This window comes from Terrapene carolina, unplaced genomic scaffold (genome assembly GCF_002925995.2).
Source record: "Terrapene carolina triunguis isolate 2854851 unplaced genomic scaffold, T_m_triunguis-2.0 Scaffold782, whole genome shotgun sequence".
Lineage (NCBI taxonomy): Eukaryota > Metazoa > Chordata > Testudines > Emydidae > Terrapene > Terrapene triunguis.
The window spans coordinates 948,157-974,857 of NW_020665133.1; the positions used below are offsets into that span (position 1 = coordinate 948,157).

The 26,701-nt window shown below is 45.6% G+C and overlaps 1 protein-coding gene across 8 annotated transcripts in view; it reads right to left on the reverse strand.

The window, feature by feature from the left end:
• MTMR3 (myotubularin related protein 3) overlaps window positions 1–26,701 on the reverse strand; it is a 216,075-nt gene that overhangs the window by 20,237 nt on the left and 169,137 nt on the right. For all 8 annotated transcript variants that reach the window (XM_026660440.2, XM_029913661.1, XM_026660441.2 and 5 more), the window contains 4 exons: window positions 24,419–24,515; window positions 21,877–21,990; window positions 3,631–3,836; window positions 3,275–3,406 (listed from right to left, as the gene is read on the reverse strand). In XM_026660440.2, coding sequence (XP_026516225.1) covers window positions 3,275–3,406; window positions 3,631–3,836; window positions 21,877–21,990; window positions 24,419–24,515 — 549 coding nt within the window. The remainder of the gene's footprint in view (window positions 1–3,274; window positions 3,407–3,630; window positions 3,837–21,876; window positions 21,991–24,418; window positions 24,516–26,701) is intronic.

Genomic DNA, 26,701 nt, shown 5'->3' on the forward strand with positions numbered 1-26,701 from the left:
TATCTTTTCACCTCTGCAGAACTGGTTTCCAAACTGACTTACACCATAACAGAACTAGCACACAATTTGGTGTATGTCTGGCAATGTCTATTAAGCAGAGGGCCAGGGCCAGGGAGACGTCTATTGGCAAAAGGTTGTTGAGGTTTTTTAATTTATTTGTTTTTTTACTGTTCCATTTCATACCACAAGAAGCAGTGCACAGACAGCTCCCCATAGGGGTAGTGGTATTACACTGCTAGAAGTTATACAATGCTCTAAAAAGACTGAGCAATCTGAAAATGACTGTCAATTCATGATTGTCCTTAAACCTTAAAATTAAAGATGATTTACTTCCCCTTACCTCTTGGGAAGACCAAAGAGGTTACTTACTTCACCCCATCTACTCTGTGGAAGTGACAAGTGTCACTCAGATGAGAAATACTCAAGGCTGCAGTAGACAGAGAATGGAAGGGACTATTTGTGCAAGTCCTAAGAAGCTTTCCTCTGGACAAACCTGTAGTCTATACTCAAACTACTCACCCTAGATGGGTTGGCAGAATCAGTGCAGATACTCATAGGAAGTGCTCAGGCTCAGCATGTTTCAGGATCATGCCCTTTAGATGACCATCCCTAAGTTTATCTTACTTCTGTACTATGCATCTGACCAGTTGATTAGCAGATTAAATAAACTGCCTCATATGAAATACACTATATGTCCTGAGGGAATGGACTTTAAATAATATCAGGCTGCAGTTCTGTCAGGTGTGGCCTACTAGTATGGTCTTCTTCCTGGACCACAGGCACATCTTACACACACACAGAGGACTTTAACAGATGCCTCCAACTTTGTGCTTGCATCTGTAGACCACATAAATGGGATCCCAGAGCTCCTGGAGATCTATCCTTTAGCCCACACAGCCTGGATGATTTGGTGCAATTTGCAAGCCAGTAAATATTGCGTGCAACTCTTTGACTTTATACTCTTTGACTTTGCTACAAACTGAGGAGAGAGATCCACAAAATTCAACAGGGTTAATTGCTGATCCGAACGTAAATAGTATTGTACGCATATCCCAGATCTTTCAGGCTAAACTTTAGAACCAGATTGTGCCATTTAGCCAGTGATCTACATTGGGAATGGTGTGGAGCACTACTGCCCCATGTGGAGCTCCAGGAGGCACCATCTTCCGCTCCCCACCAAATGCCCTGATGTGCAGGAGAGTGCACAGGATGAACCATTTCCTGTAATGTGCCCCCCCTGCCCCCTGCAATGCCTTGCTAGCTCCAAAGGCAGTGCGGAGGGCCCCTCTTCTTCAGGGACCTCTTTAGGAAGGATTGCATCCTATGACTGCATGGAGTGCACAATCCCTAGCCCTTGCGTAGAGTGGGGAAGAAGGCACCTTTCCTCTACCACCTCTAATCACCATGCTAAAGCCAGGGATAATGTGGCCCTTTCTGAGCCATGAAGACAATATCCAAATTATTTTTTAAAAGTCATCAATATTTGAAGATGAAGCATATGGTCTGTGAAAGGCCAACAAACTGCTCCTTACAAAGGCTGTTACACTTAATGGTTGTATTCTGACTTCATCTCCAGAGTGTACTGTTGGATTGACTGTATTTTATTAAAAATGTGACCAAGATGTGGGTATCAAATTTAATGAAGCTAACATAGCTGTCTGGAAATTCCCTACAAACTGTTCAAGCATCCTCATCTTGAAACTCAAGATAAGTTGCTGTACTGCATTGTGCTTTCCATTTAGACATTTCATTCCATTAATCATGAGTTCCTTTATACTTTTTGGAAGCTATATGGACATTTAAGCTCCCTCTCTCACCACCAGCAGCTATGTCCCAAAGTGCAGCTATTCTGATCAAAGATCTCAGAGGGCCACCTTAGATATTACTGAAATAGCTTTGCCTTTCCTACCTGTAATTTTCCTGTCTGGTATTCTCCCATATTCTCCAATGATGGAATTTAACCAGGATGTATTCCCATCTGCTAATGGTCATCAAAAAGCTTCCTGCTCATACTACCCACAATTCACAAATGGTGACAAAGAACATGGTGTGACGAACTGGGACTGTTCTTACTGTGGTCTTTGAATGCTGACAGGGGAGTGTGGCTAGGATAGTCTGCAATGGGGGATGGGAGACTGACCGACGGAGAATACCTGAGCATGTAACATGAGAACCCAGGAAGGGGTTAGAGGCCTGGTGACACCTTTGCCCGGGAAACTGAACAAAGGCTGTGGGAGGGGTCGCTGAAGGGAGAGTTTCGGGAGCTGGCTGGTGATATGGCTGGGAGGCAGACGGGGCTCTGACCTCCCAAGGGGGCTGGGGTGCCTTGGGACCCCAAGATGGACCTAACTGAGGGGGGTCCTGTTGTCTGTGCCTGCAAGACCTGTCTTGGACTGTGTTCCTGTCGTCTAAATAAACCTTCTGCTTTACTGGCTGGCTGAGAGTCATGGTGAATCGCAGGAAGCCGGGGGTGCAAGGTCTTGTGTCCCCCCACACTCCGTGACACATAGAATGTAATAATCTTTGGTAAACTTCACAAATGCAGGATAAATAAGTATTTTAATTACATTTGTATATGGGAGCTGTTCCAGAAATACTAAGAGTGCTGTGTCTCTGCAAAAAAGTTTCCCCACGTATAACAATCCTGCAACACTATTACCCACTATGGTTTATTGAGTTTTGTTTTGGGTTTTCTCTTGTATTTTTATAGTTAATCTATACATTAATCTTTAGTGTGTTTTTATATTGCATGTAAGTTTAAATATATGATTCAGTGAAGAAAGACTATTCAACATACTGTACATAGTTCAGTGTTAATTGTATATTGTTACTGATTTAGTCTTACGCTTTGAAGCACAGCATCAACTGGCAACTAACTCTGTCCCTTTCAAGTAAGTACAGGCTGACTACACTGAGTTTTCATGCTCACTGATAGCTATATTGATACAAACTTTCATGCAATGCATTACACCAGTGTAAAAAGTTTTGGCTTGCAGCTATGTGACTCTAAAGACTTGCAACACTGTTGTAACTACACTTCGTGGTGCAAAACCCCTTGCTGTAGACGAGCCCCATGTCCCTTTAAATGTGTATCTGTCCTTTTGACTACCTTCATATAATCATAGAATCATAGAATATCAGGGTTGGAAGGGACCTCAGAAGGTCATCTAGTCCAACACTCTGCTCAAAGCAGGATCAATCCCCAACTAAATCATCCCAGCCAGAGCTTTGTCAAGCTGATATATAAACTGATATGAGAGCAAACACTACTTACCTGGGCACTCACAGCCTCCACCTTTGGCTCTGTTAGCCACAGCAGCTGCATAAGAACGTGCATCCAAAATCAAAAGCTTCTGAGGCTGGATGGCCAAACTTTCTGCTCCTGAAGCATTAGAAATTGAGGAATCTATGGAAAGAAAAAGGACAACCAAAGAGTAATTAAACAAATGCTTTGACACTATCTGCAACAAAGTCATACAGGAACCACAATGTGCATGCACTGTGCACAGAGGAATCCTACACACTCTGTAAACACACAGTCACTCCCACATATCTTATACTATACACAGGAGATCACACTCACATACAAAGCTCTAGCCATTTCAGAAATGGATGGGCTGATGAACTCACCAAATTCCACATCAGAGAGGTCCCCTCCATTGGAGAAGTCTCTGGAACAGTTTCCATTCATTAATTTGCTGCTTTTGGACCTAGCGTCTGAGGCACATGCTTTGGCCACTGACTGGACAAGGTGTTCGTCATCTGCATTTCTCCAGCCCCACCAGCTGACCTCGGGCTGTCCACAACGGGAAATTACTGCCCCATTACACTGGTGCCTACACAGGAAAGAGTAAGAACAGCTAACTATACCCATCACATTAGCGCCCTAAATAAAAGAATCAGTAGAAACTAAACCACATAGAACATTAGAAATTAACTAGCTCGCTGCAGAGTTTTACATCATATCAGTGTTCTAGAGGCACATATACCCTACAGATTTATATAGAATCCAAGGATGCTCCATAGGAACGTGTTCCACACTTGTAAGATAGTTGAGTCAATTGCTGTAATATGAAAGGATTAAATATGACAGTCAAACATAAGTCACTCTTGGTGCCCAGGGATATGGCTACACTGCAGTTAGACACCCGCAGCTAGCCTGTGCCAGCTGACTCGGACTCACAGGGCTCTGACTACACGACAGTTTAACTGCAGTGTAGATGTTCGGGCTCAGGTCTCCCAAGCACGGAGACCATCCCAAGCCCAGACGTCTAAACTGCAATTAAACAGCTCTGCAGCCCGAGCCCCATGAACCTGAGTCAGCTGGCGCAGGCCAGCTGCAGGTATTTAATTGCAGTGTAGACATACCCCAGATCTCAGAAGAGGGGTGAACCTGTAGACCTTGGTGTGCCTGCTGTATGATTATGCCTAAGCATAACTTGAAGACTTATTTCTGTGCATGGACAGTGTCCTCTTGTGAGCCCTCACTGTGCCCTGGGTGTTCTTGTAAAGACGTACAGATTCTGCATTGGTTCTGTACTGCAAGTATTATTGCACTGGCAAAAGGAAAATAGCTCATTTCCCACCTTTTCACAAGGGATGTTAAATATCTATAGCTTGGCTTTTTCTGAGGCATGTTATATGCGCCTTGTTTGAAAATATTGACTAAGGGTATGTCTACATTGCATTAAAACACCTGTGGCTGGCCCAGGTGAGCTGACCCAGGCTCCCAGGTCAGCTGACACTCGCCAGCTGCAGGTGTTTTATTGCAGTATAGACATACCCTCCACGTTCCTGTCAGTGAAGAGAAATGCTTCTGAGTAATTATAAGAGAAACTAGATTGGAGACTATAAAAGCACAAGGGGAATTTTCTGTCTTATATTCTTCCCTGCCCTGTCTCTCCCAGGACTACTCCCCTTTCTCAAGATTCCTTTATGACAGATACTACCATTTCTCTAACAGACAGCAGGTGGATGGGGTTCCCTTTGTAGCCTCTCAACACTGATCACAACATGACAAGAGTTGTTTAAAAAGTAACACAGACATTTCCTGAATCTGGGGGCTTCTCGTACCAGGCTGGTGATGGTGCTGCAGAGACAAGATTTCCCTATATTCAGTGTTGTGCTGCAACTAAACTTTTCACGTGCTTCATGAGGACAGATCAGTCAAAAGAAAACAAGTGTCATGATGGAAAATTAAGAGCCTGAGTCTGTACACCTGTACTCATGTGATTAGTCCTTACTCACTCAAGCAGTTCCATTGACCTAAGTGGATGTATGTGCATGAGTAAGGACTGCTTGTGTGAGTAAGGGTTAGCAGGATCCTAGAACTGGATGTGTGCAAGATTTAGTTTGTAAGTAACAAAGCACCTCAGCAGTAAAATTTGCTACAGATGTCAATCAAGCAAACTTTAAAGAATAAAATACTCTTTGTTACTGGGATATTTCTACTGCCTCTAAAATGCAAGTGATATAAACTATAAAAGCTCTGTGTATGCATAATGGTGCAGAGGACTAGAAAGTCAGAGAGAGAGGTGACACTATCAATATAGTATGTCATGTGACAGTGAGATCACCGAAGAAAGGAGTGATTGAAAGTGGCTGTTTATTTGGTGCTTATTGGGCAATGACAAACTCACAGTAAAATTAGTTTTGTTTATTTACAACAAAATTTCTCCAAGTCTATATAATCTTTGTATATATGAACAACAGTTTACTTTAAAGTCTCAACTAATTTTCAATTTTATTACAAATAAAGTGAAGATTTTGATATAAAGGGAAGGCATCTGACCACCACAAACATGTTGTTTTTAAACAAGCTTCTGGAGAACCACTTCCACTGCCTGTATAAACAAAAAATTCAAAAGTGTTTTGTTTTTTTAAATATAATGACATTTGCCTTTTTGTTATTTTCTAAGTGCTGGTGCATCCTTGGGATACATACTCTCACTTCCATCCATCAAAGGGTTTACATCTGGCTAGATATTCTCTACAAAACTCTCCTTGAATTTCACTAATACTTTGCATTCAAAGGATCTCTATGAATGTTAACAAAGGAGGTTTAAGTATCATTATTACCATTTTGCAGACGGTGAACCCAAAGTAGAATTCAAGAACAGGACACATGTCTTCTGACCACCAGTTTAGTATTGTATCCACTGGATCACACTACTACTTATTTACATAGAGTTTATTTCTGTTTCATTTCAGGCAAATTGCAGATACACATTCCTTAAATGAGGTTCCCCTAAAGCAAGGCCACACATGCCAAGGAGCACTGTCAGAGCCAGAATCCACGTTTGAAAAGCATGCATGCATCAACTCTAGTTTCATCTTCTTAAGGCACATTAAAGGAAGGTATTTTACCAGTTTTCTTGCCAGAAACAAGCTTCACTTGAACCAACAGGTTTTTAATCCCCTCTAACCAGCAAATTGTATGAAACAGTAGGCCTATAAATGTTTTGAATCATTAGGCCAAATCTAAAGTAAACCTGCAGATCTATAATACCCTTCATCAGCAAGAAGCCCTACCTGAACTTGCAGGTCTGTAACCATTGCCTAGACCAACGTATCTCAAATGTGCCCACCACAACCTCCTGGGCAGTGATGGGGGCAGGGAAGCAAAGCATCGGCCCCTCCCTCTCCCCCTCCCCCTCCCTCTTTGTTGCTCCTGCATGCGTAGCCCTGCACTGCCTCTGGAGAGAGGTGGGGCACAACGCTGGAGGAGCAAGGTGAGTTCTTGACACACCTTAGAGGGAGCGGGGGTTGGGCGGCAGGCTCCAGTAGTGGGAATTCAGGAACCTGGCTCCGGCCCCAGGCTCGGACAGTGGGGCAGCGGGTACTGACACCCCCCTCCCCTGGCTCTGGCCACATGGCCCCGGCCTCCAGCTGCGGGGCTTCAGCCTCCGGCCCCTGGTTCCAGCTGTGTGGCATCAGGTGCTGGCTCCTGGCTCCAGTCCCGAGCTCCGGCTGCGCAGTGGCAGGCGCTGGCCACAGGCATCGACCCCCAGCCCAGCCGCACGGCAGCAGGCTCCAACCAAGCACGGGACTTTGGGCACCAACCCCTGGCTCTGGCTGCAGGGCAGCAGGTACTGACCCCCAGCCGCAGAGCTTCAGTCAGCTTCTGGCCCCCAGTTCTGGCCATGCCGTGGCAGGTGCTGGCCCCAGTCTCCAGCCACGTTGGCCTAGTGCTGATCCCCTGCCCCAGCTGCACAGCAGTAGGCGCCAACCCACAGCTCTGTCCCCAGGCTCCTGCCACGTGGTGCCGACCCCTGGCCCTGGCCACGCAGCAGCAGGTGCTGTTTCCAGCCACATAGCAGCGGGCACTGACTCCTGGCTCCAGCACGCGCTCCTGGACTCCGGCACCCAGCTCCGGGCTCTGGCCATGTGGCGGCAGGCACTAGCCCTGGGTGCTGACCCATAGCTTCAGCTGCCTGGCAGCAGGCTCCGATCCCTGGGTTCAGCCATGCAGTTCCTGTCCCTAGCTCCGGGTTCTGGCTGTGGGCACTGAGCCTTGGCCCTGGCTGCATGGCAGCAGACACCAGGCCCTGGCTCTGGCCACGCAACAGTGGGGCTCATCATCCACCCCCATTTCCCCTGGCCCCCGCTGCCTCCCATGGCCTTGTATCCATCCCCCCCCTCCCAGGACCCTGCTGCCTCCCCAGCCCTGCATCCATTCCCCCCCCACATTGCCCTGGGGCCCCCCTGTCCTGCACCCATTGCCTCTGGCCCCTGCTGCCTAACCTCTTCGGCCCCCACCATCCAGGTCTTAATGGGTCCTGGGGCTTGCTGAGAAAAGTGATATTAACAAACATGCAAGTATCACTTTTCACAGCAGACTTACTAGCTATCTGTGAAAAGTGATATTTCTATGTTCGTTAATATCACTTATCACTTTCCATAGCCTCCCAGGTAGCTACTAAATATGCTGTGATATTAACAAATATACAAATATCATTTTTCACAGCAAGCCCCAGGACCCACTAAGCCCTGGACGGGGGGGCCGAAGGGGGAGGCAGCATTATTTTTGTTATTGAGTCTGCCAAAGAACCCTACAAATATACATTACAATGATTTGGATGTGAATCTGTGCATATTTAATATTTTTTTTTTTCTAAAACTAATTAAGTGTTTTAGGAAAAAATTGTCAGTGCGGCCACCAGTGAGAGTTGTGACTGCACTCTGAGGCCACCAAAAAATTTGTTGTGAGAACTCCTGGCCTAGACCTCAACTTTCATAGAATCATAGAATATCAAGGTTGGAAGGGACCTCAGGAGGTCATCTAGTCCAACCCCCTGCTCAAAGCAGGACCAATTCCCAACTAAATCATCCCAGCCAGGGCTTTGTCAAGCCGGGCCTTAAAAACCTCCAAGGAAGGAGATTCCACCACCTCCCTAGGTAATGCATTCCAGTGCTTCACCACCCTCCTACTGAAATAGTGTTTCCTAATATCCAACCTAGACCTCCCCAACTGCAACTTGAGACCATTGCTCCTTGTTCTGTCAACTGCCACCACTGAGAACAGCCGAGCTCCATCGTCTTTGGAACCCCCCCTCAGGTAGTTGAAAGCAGCTATCAAATCCCCCCTCATTCTTCTCTTCTGGAGACTAAACAATCCCAGTTCCCTCAGCCTCTCCTCATAAGTCATGTGCTCCAGACCCCAATCATTTTTGTTGCCCTCCGCTGGACTCTTTCCAATATTTCCACATCCTTCTTGTAGTGTGGGGCCCAATGAAATGAAATGAAATGTGGACACAGTACTCCAGATGAGGCCTCACCAATGTCGCATAAAGGGGAATGATCACGTCCCTCGATCTGCTGGCAATGCCCCTGCTTATACAGCCCAAAATGCCATTAGCCTTCTTGGCAACAAGAGCACACTGTTGACTCATATCCAGCTGCTCGTCCACTGTGACTCCTAGGCCCTTTTCTGCAGAACTGCTACCTAGCCATTCGGTCCCTAGTCTGTAGCAGTGCATAGGATTCTTCCGTCCTAAGTGCAGGACTCTGCACTTGTTCTTGTTGAACCTCACCAGGTTTCTTTTGGCCCAATCCTCCAATTTGTCTAGGTCCCTCTGTATCTGATCCCTACCCTCCAGCGTACCTACCACGCCTCCCAGTTTAGTGTCATCTGCAAACTTGCTGAGAGTGCAGTCCACACCATCCTCCAGATCATTAATAAAGATATTAAACAAAACCGGCCCCAGGACCGACCCTTGGGGCACTCCGCTTGAAACCGGCTGCCAACTAGACATGGAGCCACTGATCACTACTCGTTGAGCCCGACGATCTAGCCAGCTTTCTATCCACCTTACAGTCCATTCATCCAGCCCATACTTCTTTCTTAGGGTATGTCCACTCTGCAATTAAAAATCTGCAGCTGGGCTGCGCCAGATGACTCAGGCTCACGGGGCTTCGATTCCGGGCTGTTTAATTGCGGTGTAGACACTCGGGCGGCTCAGGCTGGAGCCCAGGTTCTAGGGCACTGCGAGGTGGGAGGGTCCCAGAGCTCACTGCAGCCTGAGTGTCTACACTGCAATCAAACAGCCCCTTAGCCCGAGCCCTCTGAGCCCGAGTCAGCTGTCCTGGGCCGGCCGTGGATGTCTAACTACAGTGAACACATACCCTGAGACATGTTCAGGCAGATGAAATGAACTTGTTTAAAATGTGTTCCCAGGGTTATTAAATTTGTGTCAACTAGTTGTTACAGCTAACAAACACTGTAGTGTCCCTACTAGACCAAACCAGGAGCTGGCACAGGCTGCTTCATGCTAAATGTTTAAAGAAACTCTGACAACCTGTTTAGGCTTCACATTTGCCATATCCTAAGATTGTAATATATTCTGGGAGAAGTGGAGGCACACTGCACTTTAAAATTGTATCTTGATAGCTCTTTCTGTAATTAGTTCAAATAACATTCATATATTGAAAGGAAAAAACAGCAACCATTACTAGAAACAAAGGAGACCATTGGAATGGAGCCAGATTTACAACAGGTACCACCCACATGCAGGGAGAAAACACGTTTCCATTATAATCAGGAATCCTAGTTTTATGTGATAAAAAACACCCCAAATTCTCTGATAAAAAACCATAAAAATCCATGTTTTTCTGTGATTAAAATAAAATGCTGAACTTTAAGTTTCCCTAGCCACAATATATATAGGCATCTTTTGAACATGTGGTTTTACTGATATACAGTAACTCCTCGCTTAACGTCGTAGTTATATTCCTGAAAAATGTGAAACGATGTTAAGCGAATCCAATTTCCCCATAAGAATTAATGTAAATAGGGGGGGTTAGGTTCCAGGGAAATTTTTTTCGCCAGACAAAAGACTATATTGTGAAACTTGGTTGAGGTGGTGGAGTCAGAGGGTGGGATATTTCCCAGGGAATATTTTACTGCTAAATGATGAACTAGCACTCGACTGAGCCCTCAAGGGTTAACACGTTGTTGTTAATGTAGCCTCACACTCTACAAGGCAGCACGAATGGAGGGAGGAGACACAGCATGGCAGAGAGAGAGAGAGAGAGAGAGTGTGTGTGTGTGTGTGTGTGTGTGTTGCGCATTGCCCCTTTAAGTATGCTGACCCCACTCTAAGTACATTGCCTTTTTAGGTAGATCAGCAAGTTGAGACAGCAGCTGCTGCCAAAGCGTGTCCCTCCCCACCCCGCTCTGTGGAGGTGGGGTACAGGAGCAGGGGAAGGGGGACACCCTGACATTAGCACCCCTCTTTCACCCCTCTCTGCACAGCAAGCAGGGGGCTCCTGGGGGCAGCTCCAGGGCAGAGGGCAGGAGCAGCACAGGGCAGTGGGGGGAGGGACAGCTGAACAGCCCGGCAATTCATAGCCTGCTGGGCGGCAGCCACACAGGGAACTTAGGGGAGCTGATAGGGGGGCTGCCGGCCCACCCTGGAAGCCCCCAGCAGCTAGTTCCAATGGGCTGCTCTTTCTGCAAGCAGTGAACAAAGCAGGAGGCTGCCAAACAACGTTAGAAGGGACCATTGTGCAACTTTAAATAAGCATGTTCTCTAATTGATCGGCAACGTAACAACTAAACATTAACTGGGATGACGTTAAGTGAGGAGTTACTGTATTTAAAAGGAAGTTTGAAGCCTACCAGTGACATCAGAGCTCCAGTATGAAACTGGAGAAGAGCCTGTTGAGAGTCTTTGGGTTAAGTTTAGAGGCGAGAGTTTAGAGTTAAGTTTAGAAATGTCGTGGTGTGCATCTGCTATAGATCACCAGACAGGGAGGATGAGGGAGACGAGGCTTTCTTCAGACAACTAACAGAAGTTTCCAGATCACAGACCCTGGTTCTCATGGGGGACTTCAAACACCCTGACATCTGCTGGGAGAGCAATACAGCAATGCACAGACAATCCAGGAAGTTTTTGGAGTGTGTTGGGGACAACTTCCTGGTGCAAGTACTGGAGGAATCAACTAGCAGCCGTGCTCCTCCTGACCTGCTGCTCACAAACAGGGAAGAATTGGTAGGGGAAGTAGAAGTGGATGGGAACCTGGGAGGCAGTGACCATGAGATGGTCAAGTTCAGGATCCTGACAAAAGGAAGAAAGGAGAGCAGCAGAATACGGACCCTGGACTCAGGACCGGCTCCAGGCACCAGCCGAGCAAGCTCGTGCTTGGGGAAGCAGTTTCTACGGGGCGGCATTCCGCCCAATCCTAGGGCGGCACGGAAGGTTTTTTCTTTTTGGTTCACTGATCCAGCAGTCCTGTAGGGGGCGGCGGCGCGGAGGAGGGGAGTGCCCTGCTGGGAGCGGGCTGCGCGCTCCATCTGCCCCAGACGGTGCCAGGTCTGTAGCAAGCCCGGCAGGGCAGCCCGCATCCTTCCCTCCCCGCCGACCGGAGCGGCGTGGAGCCCTCCCGGCAGGCAGCATGGCGGTCGGGGCCGCATGGCGAGCACCCCGCTGAAGCCCTGGCCACCCCCCTTCTCTCTCTCCCCCCGCTCCCGCCCCCCTGCTAGCCGGGGCATGTCTGCAGTGCAGGGAGTCCCCCTGCACCCTGGCTTCGGTCGCCCCGCAGGTTTTTTTTTTTTTGCTTGGGGCGGCAAAAAAGCCAGAGCCGGCCCTGCCTGGACTTCAGAAAAGCAGACTTGGACTCCCTCAGGGAACTGATGGGCAGGATCCCCTGGGAGGCTAATATGAGGGAGAAAGGAGTCCAGGAGAGCCAGCTATATTTTAAGGAAGCCTTATTGAGGCGCAGGAACAAACCATCCTGGTGTGCAGAAAGAATAGCAAATATGGCAGGTGACCAGCTTGGCTTAACAGAGAAATCTTCGGTGAGCTTAAACACAAAAGGAAGCTTACAAGAAGTGGAAACTTGGGACAGATGACTAGGAAGGAGTATAAAAATATTGCTCCAGCATGCAGGGGTGTAATCAGGAAGCACAACTGGAGTTGCAGCTAGCAAGGGATGTGAAGGGTAACAAGAAGGGTTTCTACAGGTATGTTAGCAACAAGAAGAAGGTCAGGGAAAGTATGGGACTCTTACTGAATGAAGGAGGCAGCCTAGTGACAGATGATGTGGAAAAAGCTGAAGTACTCAATGCTTTTTTTGCCTCAGTCTTCACAGACAAGGTCAGCTCACAGACTGCTGCATGGGGCAGCACAGTATGGGGAGGAGGTGAGCAGCCCTCAGCGGTGAAAGAACAAGTTAAGGACTATTTAGAAAAGCTGGACATGCACAAGTCCATGGGGCCGGATGCACTGCATCCGAGGGTGCTGAGGGAGTTGGCTGATGTGATTGCAGAGCTACTGGCCATTATCTTTGAAAACTCGTGGCAATCGGGGGAAGTCCCGGATGACTGGCAAAAGGCAAATATGGTGCCCATCTTTAAATAAGGGAAGGAGGGGAATCCGGGGAACTACAGGCCAGTCAGCCTCACCTCTGACCCTGGAAAAATCATGGAGCAGATCCTCAAGGAATCCATTTTGAAGCACTTGGAGGAGAGGAAGGTGATCAGGGACAGTCAACATGGATTCACCAAGGGCAAGTCATGCCTGACCAAACTGATTGCCTTCTATGATGAGATAACTGGCTCTGTGGATATGGGGAAAGTGGTGGATGCGATATATCTTGACTTTAGCAAAGCTTTTGATGCGGTCTCCCACAGTATTCTTGACAGCAAGTTAAAAAAGTATGGATTGGATAAATGGACTATAAGGTGGATAGAAAACTGGCTAGATTGTCGGGCTCAACAGGTAGTGATCAACGACTCGATGTCTAGTTGGCAGCCGGTATCAAGAGGAATGCCCCAGGGGTCGGTACTGAACAAAACCAGCCCCAACGTCTTTATTAATGATCACAGAATCATAGAATATCAGGATTGAAAGGGACCTCAGGAGGTCATCTAGTCCAACCCCCTGCTCAAAGCAGGACCAATCCCCAACTAAATCATCCCAGCTAGGGCTTTGTCAAGTCTGACCTTAAAAACCTCTAAGGAAGGAAATTCCACCACCTCCCTAGGTAACCCATTCCAGTACTTCACCACCCTTCTAGTGAAAAAGTTTTTCCTAATATCCAACCTAAACCTCCCCAACTGCAACTTGAGACCATTACTCCTTGTTCTGTCATCTGGTACCACTGAGAACAGTCTAGATCCATCCTCTTTGGAACCCCCTTTCAGATAGTTGAAAGCAACTATCAAATCCCTCCTCATTCTTCTCTTCTGCAGACTAAACAATCCCAGTTCCCACAGCCTCTCCTCATAAATCATGTGCCCCAGCCCCCTAATCATTTTTGTTGCCCTCTGCTGTACTCCTTCCAATTTTTCCACACCCTTCTTGTAGTGTAGGGCCCAAAACTGGACACAGTACTCCAGATGAGGCCTCACCAATGCCGAATAGAGGGGAACGATCATGTCCCTCAATCTGCTGGCAGTGCCCCTAATTATACAGCCCAAATTGCCGTTAGCCTTCTTGGCCACAAGGGCACACTGTTGACTCATATCCAGCTTCTCGTCCACTGTAATCCCTAGGTCCTTTTCTGCTTATCATCTTCTTACCATATTTTTGAACAATAAAAAAAAAGAAAAAATGAAAAACATTTTTTAATGTATGTGAAGAATCTAATTCTACCATTTAAGAGATAAGCTAATTTGCCTTCCTCTACGTGGCCTCAGATTTCATCATTATATACATATGGGAAAATTTTTCATGTGTTCATCAACAGTCCTGCTTTTTTATCTGTGACTGAGTTCTTGCCTCATTGTGTATCGTCACTAGTATTAAAGAACCTGTAGGCTGAAGGGTGGGCTCATTAACAAATGTAAAACCCTAATATTACTGACGAGTTTGCTCAGGTGTAACTGACTCCCCTGTAACTGGAAATTACCAAACAGTTCTGTGGGTGATGTACAAAAAGGAATCCAAGCCAGCTCATGCCCACCTATCTGTCTGCTGTCCACAGAAATAAAAAGTAGTAAACAACTAGATTTGTCACTAAAATCTGACCGATTCACACAGGGAACACATCTGAATAAGATGATGCCATTTTTACAGTCAGTTTTCAAAGAGCTGAACCATCCACTAGTGGAAAGAGAACAAAAATTATTTAATTCTAACTTCCTACCCTTCTGGAGCCTAACCAATATCCAGCCCTCCAAACAGGGACTTGATAATAGTCACTCATTAGGTTATCTTCCTCCTCATGTCAGAGCAACCTCTTTGAGCACAATAAACCCACTAAGTGCCTTCTTCTATCTTGACTTTAGCAAAGTTTTGATAAATAACTGCTATCACTAACAACCTAACGAATCATTATTGCAATCCACTCCCCACATAATTTAGCAAGTACAGGATCTGTCCAATTTCTAAGTACCCCTGTTTCCTGCAACAGTAAAAATCATGCTACTTGTATAGGTGGTGACCTCGGAGAATGTGAAATGGACAAAAGACTATTCAGTATCTCTTCCTCCCACATAGGTTCCCACGGTTTTAGGAAAACAAGTATGTGCGGAGGGGATGAAACCCTTTAAACTATCTCAGTATTTGCTCCCAAAATGCACGCTGTTTGGCTCTGATTGTTTATTGATTTTCTGACCCCCAAAGAAGCAAATTGTACAAAGTATGTTGAGGGCTAGATTTTCAAAGGTGCTCAGCACCGAACAGCTTCCATTTAGGCACTTCAGTAAGTATCTAGATTTCTAAAAGTGCTCAGCACTTGAGAATAATGGGAGCTGCTGGGTGCAGAGCACTTGGGAAATCTGGCCTCTTCATTTAAGTGCTTTACAAGAAAAGAAAATGAACAGTTCTCCCCCCCCCCCCCCCCTCCACACACACAATCCTATGGTATAAGGGAGTATTTGAGATCAGTTATTAGAAGGATTTTAATAATCATTATTACTTTTGATGAGGGAAAACCAAAGGGGTGGAGATGTATCTTTAAGTCTGACTTGAAGGCAATGAGATTAGTGGTCATAAAAACATCTCCAGCAGTCTAAAGCAGTGGTTTTCAACCTGTGGTCCGTGGACCACTGGGGGTCTGCAGACTAAGATTTCCAAAGGGAGCTGCACCTCCATTCAAAATTTTTTAGGGGTCCGCAAATGAAAAAAGGTTGAAAACCATTGGTCGAAAGAAAAGCCCCATCAGTGGGGTTCCGTTTCTCTCTTTTCTAAAGCTAAGAAAAAGGCTACTGCTACCCCTATCATTGGTTGATTATGCTCTACTGGGGTATTCAAACAATGATTCATTAAATCCCTTCAAAATCGGTCACTAAATCTCAAGAGGCCTTTTGTATTATATAGAGGAGAAAAAACAAACATGAGAAAGCTTTATCCACTGGGCTTAATTTTAAAAATAAAATACTGAGTGGTCACACAGACAGATTCTATGAAGGTGTAGAATACGAAAGGGTGTGGGGACCAGATTATGCCTAGTCTTCATGCAGGTATGTAGGAGGGGAGAAGCCTTTTCTTCCTGTTGTACTCTTTATGCATGGGCTAACCTCAGTTTGAGTCCCTGTGCTCTCCTAAGTGAACAATCGATCTCTGTTGGTGCCCCTGTAATGCAAGGCACCTCAAAAAGGCATGGGGGGAGGAGGTGTGGGGGCAGATACTTGGCTATTTTCCCATACATAGATGCTGCATTCTCCTAAGTGGTAGTGAAATAAGTATGCTTTCCTTGCACACCTCTGAAATGTTTCCTACACTTATGTGAAAGGCACAATCTAGTTCTAAATGTATTCTGGGTTCAAGCCTGTATATAAAACCATAAAAAAGTAGATATACTACATTTTATTTAGGGACTTTTCATCCTAAAAATCAAATGAGTAAGGTCTTAAAAGTTAGTCTGTGCTGTAAAGGATATATTTGCTCTCAGAACAGTATATGGGATGAGGCCCCTGAAATGTACATGGAGCATATAACTACTTTCTTACTTGAAAAAAAGGAGGAAATGTAAGACGACTCAGAGGCTAAGATTCCTTGAATGATCTTGTTTCCCTTTCATGAGACAGCAAATCTCAAACTAGGAATGATCTTCACGGGCTAATTTTTTTAGAAGTAAATACTGGTAAACTCAGAGATAGGGCATATGAAGATTTCTGTATGCTTTGCTGATCTGTAAATGTAGCTGTCTGTATGAAAAGCAGCTGTTTAGTTTCCCTCTATTCAGGCTGAATGGACGACTGGACAGATTTAATGGATTTATCAGTATTCATTATCTCTCTAATTGCTTTGTCATCTGATTTTTGGAAGAGATTTTTGACATCTACTGGGAGGATAAGCAACACTAGAAAGATGGTTCAATGTGTTAAGAGGCAGGCCCCAGAGTATTTGAAAAAAAAAAAACAGATGAGGCAAAATTGTAATTACTACAATAGATGCCGTGAGTAATTGTGCAGAGAGGCAATTTCATGATGAGAACAGCTGGATTCATTGGTAAAGAAGAGACCAACTGATCATTTAAAAAAAAAATGTTTAAAGTATGTAGAAGTTGCAAGTGTTTGTATTCTTATTCGCTTATGTTTCTAGACTGAGGGCAAGACTCTCAACTGGTGAAAATTGGTGTTGCTCCACTGACACCAATGGAGCTATGCCAGTTTACACCAACAGAGGATCTGCCCCTGTATATTCTGAATAGTCTGAATTATACTTCCCTTGGACTGCTCTGTACATGAGGCGATTTCATTCCCAAATGACCAGGCTAGAATCTGGGGAAGTCTAGAGCCAGTACTCTGGTATACAGCACTATCACTCCTCTGGTGGCACTATCAGTTTCTGCAGAATTTAAGTTGTCATTTAAAAAAAAAAAAAGCTTCTGTCTGAGGTACATGCTGCCAAGAAGAGGTGTTGAAGTCAATGCTCAATGCTCAAAAAAGGGAAGGAGGAGGATCCGGGGAACTACAGGCCAGTCAGCCTCACCTTAGTCCCTGGAAAAATCATGGAGCAGGTCCTCAAGGAATCAATTCCTGCACTTAGGATGGAAGAATCCCATGCACTGCTACAGACTAGTGACTGAGTGGCTAGGCAGCAGTTCTGCAGAAAAGGACCTAGGGGTTACAGTGGACGAGAAGCTGGATATGAGTCAACAGTGTGCTCTTGTGGCCAAGAAGGCAAATGGCATTTTGGGCTGTATAATTAGGGGCACTGCCAGCAGATTGAAGATGAATCAATTGGTTCATGTGGAACGGGGATGAATTTTGGATGTGGTCTAAGAGTACCCAAAAAATATTGTGTAGGGGGGATGTGCCATCAGAGCTGCCATTTCTCCTGTTGTCCTGGCTGAGGTGATTGCTATCTGGAAGGCCATCTTTATTGAAAGGTGTGTAAGCGAGCAGGTGGCCATGGGTTCGAAGGGAGGTCTAATCAGGCGTTTCAATACCAGGTTCAGGTCCCACAAGGGGGTAGGATGTCGGGATTGTGGGGAAATGTTTATTATACCCCCTGAGGAATCGTTTAGTGGTCGGGTGTATCCCACTGAGTATCCCTCTACTTGGCGGTGAAAAGCTGCTATAGCTGCCAGGTGGACCCTGAGGGAACTGAGAGATAGTCCCGAATGTTTTAGTCAGTACATAGTCTAGGTCTTTGGAAGAGTGATGGATGTTGGGGAGATTTGATGGGAAGTACACCAATTTCAAAACCTGGACCATTTTTGTAGGTAAGTATGGTGTGTTGAGGACTTTTTACTGCATAGTAATACCTCCTTCGAGCAGAAGCTCTCTATACGTTTAAACCATGGAGTCATGCCTTGAGGCAAAGAATTCCCAGGTGGGATGTAGGGTGCATCCTTCGTTTTGCAAGAGGCGGCCTGGAGGGGATTGGAGAGAGATCGGCAGGCATGTCGCAAGATGTGAAAGGTAATGGTATCAGTTCTGTCTCAGCCAAGTGGGAGCAATCAATATGATATGTGCTCCTTCTCTTTTTGTTTTTAGTAAGACCTTTGCCAGTAAGGGGAATGGAAGAAAGTCATAGAAAGGTCCCTGCCCTGGGGAGAAGGAGAGCCTCACCCAGGGAGCATTGCCCCATCCCTGCTCTGGAGCAGTAGCATGGACATTTTTTGTTCAGGTAAGTGGCAAACAGGTCTGTGATTGGTGTTCCCGATTGCCTGAATAGGTCATGAGGTACCGTTGTGTTTATCTCCCACTCATGGTCGTGTAGGAATTTGCAACTGAGACTGTCTGCTATTGAGTTTTGAGTGTCTGGAAAGTAAGCTGCTGATAGTGTGACATCGTGGGAGATGCACCAGTTTCATTGCTTCTGCACAGAGGGAGAGTGATCTAGCTCCCCCTTGTCAATTTATGTAGTACATACACGCTATGTTGTCTGTTAGGACTCTCGTGTCTAATGCCTTGATCAGTGGGAGGAAATGAGTGCAGGCCTCCTGCGTTCAAGGGAGTTGATGTGGAGGGATATCTCTGTAGATGACAACCTGCCTTGTGTTGTCAGGTCATTTAGATGTGCATCCGATCCTATGAGGGATGCGTTGGTGGTAAGAAGCAGAGACGGAGAGGTTTGCAAAAAGGGAATCCCTTTGCAGACATTTGTTGGGTCTTTTCACCACTCCAAGGAGTTTTTGACCCTGATGGGTAGTGACAGGGGTTTGTCTAGCCTGTCTCTGTTTGGTCTGTAGACTGAGCTGAACCACAAGTGAAGTCATCGCATGTGAAGCCTGGCATGTGGTACTTCTGCTGTGCCCATGGCATATGCCTCAAAAGTTTGAGGCAGTGTTTGGCTGACATTTGTGGGCTGTTTTAAACGGTCTCTATGAGTATGGTCAAAGAGAGGAATCTGTGCTGAAGTAGGAGGGCTCTGGCCTGTAATGAGTCAAGCTCAGTGCCTATGAACTCCAGGAGCTGCACTGGAGTGAGGGTTGATTTCTGGGAATTGATCGGTAGGCCCAATTTCATTACCAAGTCTACTGTGGATCTGGTGAATCAGGCGAGCCTCTTGGAAGGACTGGCCTCTGAGGAGACAATCATCCAGGTAGGGGTAAATCATGATCCCCGGGGAATGTAAGTGCACTGCCACTACTAAGAGAACCTTGGAGAATACTCTCAGAGCTGATGACAGCCCGAAGGGGAGTACTCTGTACTGGTAGTGGTCATGTCCTAGGGTAAGTCTGAGGAACCGTCTGTGAGAGGGCAAGATTGAGATCGAAAGTAAGCGTCCTGAAGGTTGAGGGCCAAAAACCAGTCTCCCTGTTTCAGGCTGGAATAATCGTTGCTAGAGTGACCATCTTAATTTTTTGAGCTTTGACATATTTTTTGAGTGCTCTGAGGTCTAGTATGGGTCTCCAACCTCCCTTCCTCTTGGGTATTAGGAAATAGCAAGAGTAAAAACCTTTGCTTCGTAGAGGTACTGGTTCTATCGCTCTATCTATTTCTTGTCAAACTAAACTCTTGTGAGAAGGGTCACTGTAGAGGGAGAGGGAAGAGTGTTGTGAAGGGAGTAAGGCGGTAAAATGGATGGAGTACCCAGTGCAAACAATTTCCAAGACCCAGTGGGGCTGTCTGAGGGTATGCTCGGGGAGCATGGCAGGGCTGCGGGGAAGATTCCCATGCCAGAAGATGACTAGGTGCCGAAGTCCCGGTCCCAAGAAGAGGAGACTCCAGTACGTCGGATACATGGAGGTCTCTCGAGAGCCAGAATTCCAGCAGTACCAACCGATTCGGTGCCACTGGTGGTATTGAGGGGGTTGGTGATCTTGCCCACACCAACTGCTCCAGTGCCTGATGGGGTATCGATGACAGTGCTGATGGAACCATGTGTACTGGCAGTGTCTTCTTAGTGGAGTGCTGGCCCCTGTCTTTGGGTGCCGTTGACTCTATGCCTGTACCCATCAGGTCTTAGGCACATGAACGACACCTGGCACTCCAGATTTTTGTGAGCCATGATAACGGGCTTGGACTGTCTTGTATTGATGGGGCAGAACGTGCTAGAGATTATTTAAGGCTGACTTGGAGCTCACTCTGGAGACTTCCTACTCTCTTTTTCAATGACTTACGAGAGGAGTCAGCAACTGATTTCTTCAACCCACAGTCCTTGGATGTTGAGGGCTGTGGGGAAGACTAACGTCTGCCAGGTGACTCTTGGCATGGGTCCGGGAAGGGTTGGAGGGCTGCCTCCATGAAGATGATCTTCTGTCTCAACTCCCTGTCCTTGCAAGACCTGGGCCTGAGTTACTGGCAGAGACAATATTTCTGTGGAATGTGGCCTTCCCCATGGCAGCGTATGCACCGGGAGTGCTTGCCTGCTACGGGGATAGCCTCTTTGCAGGAAAGGCACTTCTTGAAGCCCGGTGAACAGGGCATACCCCGTTGGCGGAAGAATCCCTGATGAAAAAGGGGGAAACAAAGTCTTCTTGTTTTCTTAGCAAAGAAAGTAAAATGAGAAAAACTACAACTAAGACTGGGGAGACTAGTTAGCTATAGAAATGTAAAAGAAGGTAATGGTTGGAAATGGACTGCTAATAGAAGTTGAGAAGGAACTAAGGAGTTAGCCCGCACATGCTGGCTAGCCTCGTGCACCAGGAGAGATAGCGCACGCGTGGGCATAATGGACCCTGCTACCAAAGTTCTCCGATCCGCAATGCTGGAACACAAGCACACCTACAGTGGAACACCCATAGGGACACTAGTCGAACAGGAAGGGTTACATACACAGGAGTGTATAACATGGAGGTAATTGTAGAACTGTAAAGACCTCCCACACAGGAAGCATTACAGAGATTTAGGGGACTGTAACATATCTAATCAAATTAATCTCTAATTTGCCACAATCAATTGCTCAAATTAGATGCTGCATAAGGACTCTACTGAAAGCCCTGGGAAGACTGGCAAGGAAAAAACTTACAGTATTTACAAAGTTATCACAGATATACCAGAGACAAATAGCCTAAAATGTCAGTCAATACAAGCACTTAATCTCTTTCCAGAGCCCTTGTATATCGCAATTATTGTATGGGGGTGTAAAAACCAAAAGGAGGGGGGAGGGAATCAAAAACTGACACGGTGAGTTACACGCTGAAGTCGGATGTAAGAGTTCTGCAACAACAAAAGTTGAGAGGTGAAGGTATTAGTAATTCATAGCTGGAAGAGTTACAGAGTAACAAGGAATCAAAATATAGCAAAGCTTCTCATGCATGCACACATCACCCCTTTGATTATGCATACTCAGAAACTAGGGGCACCAGGCACTGCTGTAACTCTGGTGTTTCCTACTATTTACAGAATCTATTGAATGTTCATTACCTTCATTGTAGTTACTTGCACACATTTTGAGCCCTGGCACATTAGCACCCTGAGCATGTTTCATTACTAGCTGAGATTCCCAGTTCCAAGTAAGCTAAGGTTTTATTTGCTGAAAAGCCCCAGTCCTCAGTTTGGTGACAGTGGATGCTCCTGGTCTGGAGTCTCACCTGTAAACCACAGCCGGGATACGCTTCCAGGACCGAAAGCTTGCCACACTCTCCAGCTCCTTGTCCGTGATCCAGGCGGGAACTATGAGCTCCTGTGGGTAGCTACCACAGAGCCTGAGTGGAAAGAGGAAGTGAAGGGTTAAATGTAGCAGACAAATAGCAGATACATAACCTACTGACAATATAAAATAAAAGGCAGTACAAGCAAACTAAGTGCTGTTCATTTCGCAACCCATACTATTTTGTGAGCTTTTGATCAATCATATATGCAGCTACAATCCTCTTTATCAGACATTAAAGAATGCAGTGGACCAGAACCTTAGTTGGTGTAAGTCTGCATAGCTTCACTGATATCAATAGAGTAGTGCTGCTTTCACCATTTGAGGATCTGACCCAGCGTTTCCTTAGGAAAATTATAACCCAATGGTTATTTAACTCCAGCTGCCAGGAACGCATCAAAACACAGAAGAGAAATTCCTCATCTTTCAATACCAAAGAGTTAGTAATTCCACTCTCTTCTATAAGCTCATATCACAAAGCCACTAGGAATGGAGTCATTATGGTCTCGCAGAGTCGGTCAGAAGAGGATATATGTGTAAAACTGGATCAATGCATCAACCTATCAATCCCTTTTGGAAGGTAGGAACTGAATTGTGCTGATTTGTGGTGGTCTGGCGAAATGGTACTTTTCCCTGTGGGCTGCCATCTTGTGCTCTAGAATTTAGTGAAAAGAGTGATGTGTGCTGGAATTACACAAAATGTCTGTAAGATTAGCTTGGAGAGGTGTGAACAGTTCCCATTCATTGCTATAGCATATTAATTCTTAGACCAATTGATGTTTATATAAATGTCAACTTTGGTAACTACTTAACCACTAACCCAAACTTGCAAGCAAAAAAAAAAGGATATTCATATTTTGAAGATCAGCTCAATCTACTATGCGTGGGTTCTCACTGAATCTCAGTGAGTATAAGGCAGGGGTCGGCAACCTTTCAGAAGTGGTGTGCCGAGTCTTCATTTATTCACTCTAATTTAAGGTTTCGCGTGCCAGTAATACATGTTAATGTTTTTAGAAGGTCTCTTTCTATAAGTCTATAATATATAACTAAACTATTGATGTATGAAAAGTAAACAAGGTTTTTAAAATATTTAAGAAGCTTCATTTAAAATTAAATTAAAATGCAGAGCCCCCCCCGGACCAGTGGCCAGGACCCAGGCAGTGTGAGTGCCACTGAAAATCAGCTCGCATGCGGCCTTCGGCATGTGTGCCATAGGTTCCCTATCCCTGGTATAAGAGAATACCAACACTCCTCTCCCTACCCCCTCCAATCCGACCAATGGTTGAAAGGAACCTTCCAAGAATGAAGCATAACAGCAAGGTTACAATTCTAACCAAACCGAACTCTGGAATGACGGAACATCTTTGTCTCAGGCTGCTTTTACAGGCTGCCTAACTCTTCTCTGTAACAAAAGCCTGTACGACTATGGAAGCAGCGGGAGACCAGGAGAAACAGCAGGATAAGCCAGCCAGCTCTCCACAGACAACACTAGTGGTCCACAGACCATCACTTGGGAACCCTTACCTTAATGTTTACAAATGGTGTTTCATTTCTCACCCAAATTTAAGCAGATTTCTAGGAGAAAAATTGTGAGCCCATAAAGAATGTCTTCCACAGCTTTAGATAAATTGCAGGGAATTGAAAATATTTTCTTCCAATAAGGGTAACAAAAGTGGAAGTAGTTACAAAAAATAAGTCATGCATTTTCCCCCAATTCAGTGCAACACATAAGCATGTGCCTAAGTCTATCTCTATTCAGAAAAGCACTTAAGTACATGCATAAGTGTTTTCCTGAACAGGACTGCTTTCCTGAATTGACTCCTCAGACTCTAAAAATGCCAAAGGGGAAAAAATTATGGTTTTTTCCCCATTGTGCTTCTTTATTATGTATAAATAAAAAAGGCCTCTTTTCTTTTTTAAAAAAACCTTACACATGTCAAGAATATCTAGTCTAGTCTCCCTAGTTTTGTTGGAGGACTCCTGTGAAACTAGAGAACTGGAGTGGGAACTTTCTCAGATCTCAGTTCAAAAGCCTGGGTGTTTGAATCTTCCACAAAGAGTTTTTCTTCCCCATCTTTGTTAGGTGTTGGAGGAAAATAGTTGCTAACAAAAGCAAAATATTTTAAACAGTCTGAATAAGAATCAATTCCCTTCTCATTTGGTCAGGTTTCACTCTTTTGTAATGTTATAGTCCCTCTAGTTCTCCTGTCCTCCGAGGAGTCTTCCAGCAAGAAGAACAGAAAATCAAGACCTGATATCTCTAATTAAAAAAATATATACTTGAAAGCCCACTTTAAGGCATTATTTATAAATACATAAATCAGCAAAAAGGGCATAAGCTTATTTTTCCCTTTTTGCAGATTATCTTTCATTGTAGAACGTCTCAATTTTAAAAAGTTCCAGTGATCTGCTACATGAGGATTGGTGTTTTGACAGGGCACTCGGCTGTGAAGCAACAGTCTACAGAGATCCATACAACTTACTTGTATTTCTCATTGATATTGGATATCCTCCAGGCATTGTTCATATCAAAACCCATCCGTTCAACTTCATTTTTAAACCTCGAAGTTACAAGCTCCCCTGGATACCAAAGGCAGACAGAGGAAATAAATCAGAAACACAAGAAAAGGTTCCTACTTTCCAAAACAGGTTGAGAAAGACACCACTGCACTCATTCAGGAAACAGGAAAGTAACAGGCACTGTGCAGCAGGACACCTGTATACATTTTTAACCCCCACTTTGAAAAATCGATATCAAGCAAGAGTACAACTCTTTCCCTTGATGACACTCAGTAATTGACTCGCCACACAGTAAAGAATAACTAATTTTTATTTTTAACAGTATTGAGTCCCTGTAGATTCATACAGGAAACACCAAACTGCTGTGTAGATAGCAGACTAGATTCAAACACATTAGGAAAAACAAGTATAATTTAGATGAGTATGCTCTAATGAAGTCCAGAATACAATCTACCACAGCGGGACAAGATCTATTAATGTCTCCTTTCCAGAGCTCAGGAGAGTTTTGTATCAATGAGAAATAAACTAAGCTCTGGTCTGCCTGATTCCCAGATGGAAGGAACAGATGGTCTAATGCAGCAGTTCTCAAACTGTGGGTTGGGAGCTCAAAGTGGGTCGCGACTCCGGGCTTGTCTACACCCAGCCGCTAGTTTGGCGGCTGGGGATCGAAGTTCCGAGTTCGATTTATCGCGTCTGGTCTGGACGCGATAAATCGAACCAGGAAGTGATCCCCGTCGACTGCGGTACTCCAGCTATACGAGAGGAGTACCGCGGAGTCGACGGGGAGCCTGACCGCCGCGTGTGGACCGCGTCTGAACCGCGGTAAGTTCGAAGTAAGGTATGTCGAATTCAGCTACGTTATTCACGTAGCTGAATTTGCGTACCTTACTTCGACTTGGGGGGTAAGTGTAGACCAAGCCTCCGTTTTAATGGGGTTGCCAGGGCTGGCGTTAGACTTGCTGGGGCCCAAAGCCGAAGCCAAAGCTCCACCACCTGGGGCTGAAGCCAAAGCCCGGGGGTTTCAGCCCTGGGTGGCGGGACTCGGGTTACAGGCCCCTCACCCAGGGCTGAAGCCCCGTGGGCTTCGGCTTTGGCCTGTCCGCCTGGGGTGGTGGGACTCGGGCTTTGGCCCCCCATCCAGGGCTGCGGGGCTCAGGTGGGCTCAAGCTTCGGTCCCCCCTCCTGTGGTCATGTAGTAATTTTTGTTGTCAGAAGGGGGTCATGGTGCAATGAAGTTTGAGAACCCTTGGTCTAATGGATAGGGCAGTAGGGCACTAACCTGGAACTCAAAAGACCTTGGCTCAATTCCCAATTCAGCCATTCCTGTATGAGCTTGGGACAAGTCACTTAATTTACCCTGAGCCTCAGTTTCTCATCCCTTCCTCACAGTGGTGTTCTGAGGGTAAAATTCATTAACAATTGTCAGATTCTGGCTGGGATGATTTAGTTGAGGATTGGTCATGCTTTGAGCAGGAGGTTGGACTAGATGACCTCCTGAGGTCCCTTCCAGCCCTGATATTCTATTATTCTTAGATATTACTATAACGAGGACCATACAAATTCCTAAATCAATACATTATGGCAACTGGAATGTTTACAATTTATTTTTGTACAGCGCCTTTTGAAAAAGTATCTCAATACAGTTGAAAAAAATTCAAGACAATAAAAAAAGTGAATCTGAGAGCCAGAAAGATCTATATAGCTAAAAGGTACACCTCTATCTCGATATAACGCTGTCCTTGGGAGCCAAAAAATCTTACCGCGTTATAGATGAAACCGCGTTATACTGAACTTGCTTTGATCCACCGGAGTGCGCAGCCCCGCCCCCCCCGGAGCACTGCTTTACCGCGTTATATCCGAATTCGTGTTATATCGGGTCGCGTTATATCGAGGTAGCAGTGTATCAGTATATAAACAAGTCCCCTTCCTTTTCATACAAGGTGCAGAAGAAGATGATTCATAGAGAGTTTCCAGACTTCTAGGTCTACAAAATATATTAAATACAATGAATGCCTGACCATCACTAGATAGAACAAATCTAAAAGTCTATTCATGATCAAGTATCAGAGGGGTAGCCGTGTTAGTCTGAATCTGTAAAAAGCAACAGAGGGTCCTGTGGCACCTTTAAGACTAACAGAAGTATTGCAGCATAAGCTTTCGTGGGTGAATGACCACTTCATCAGACACAAGTCTCTTGTAGGCATTCACCCACGAAAGCTTATGCTGCAATACTTCTGTTAGTCTTA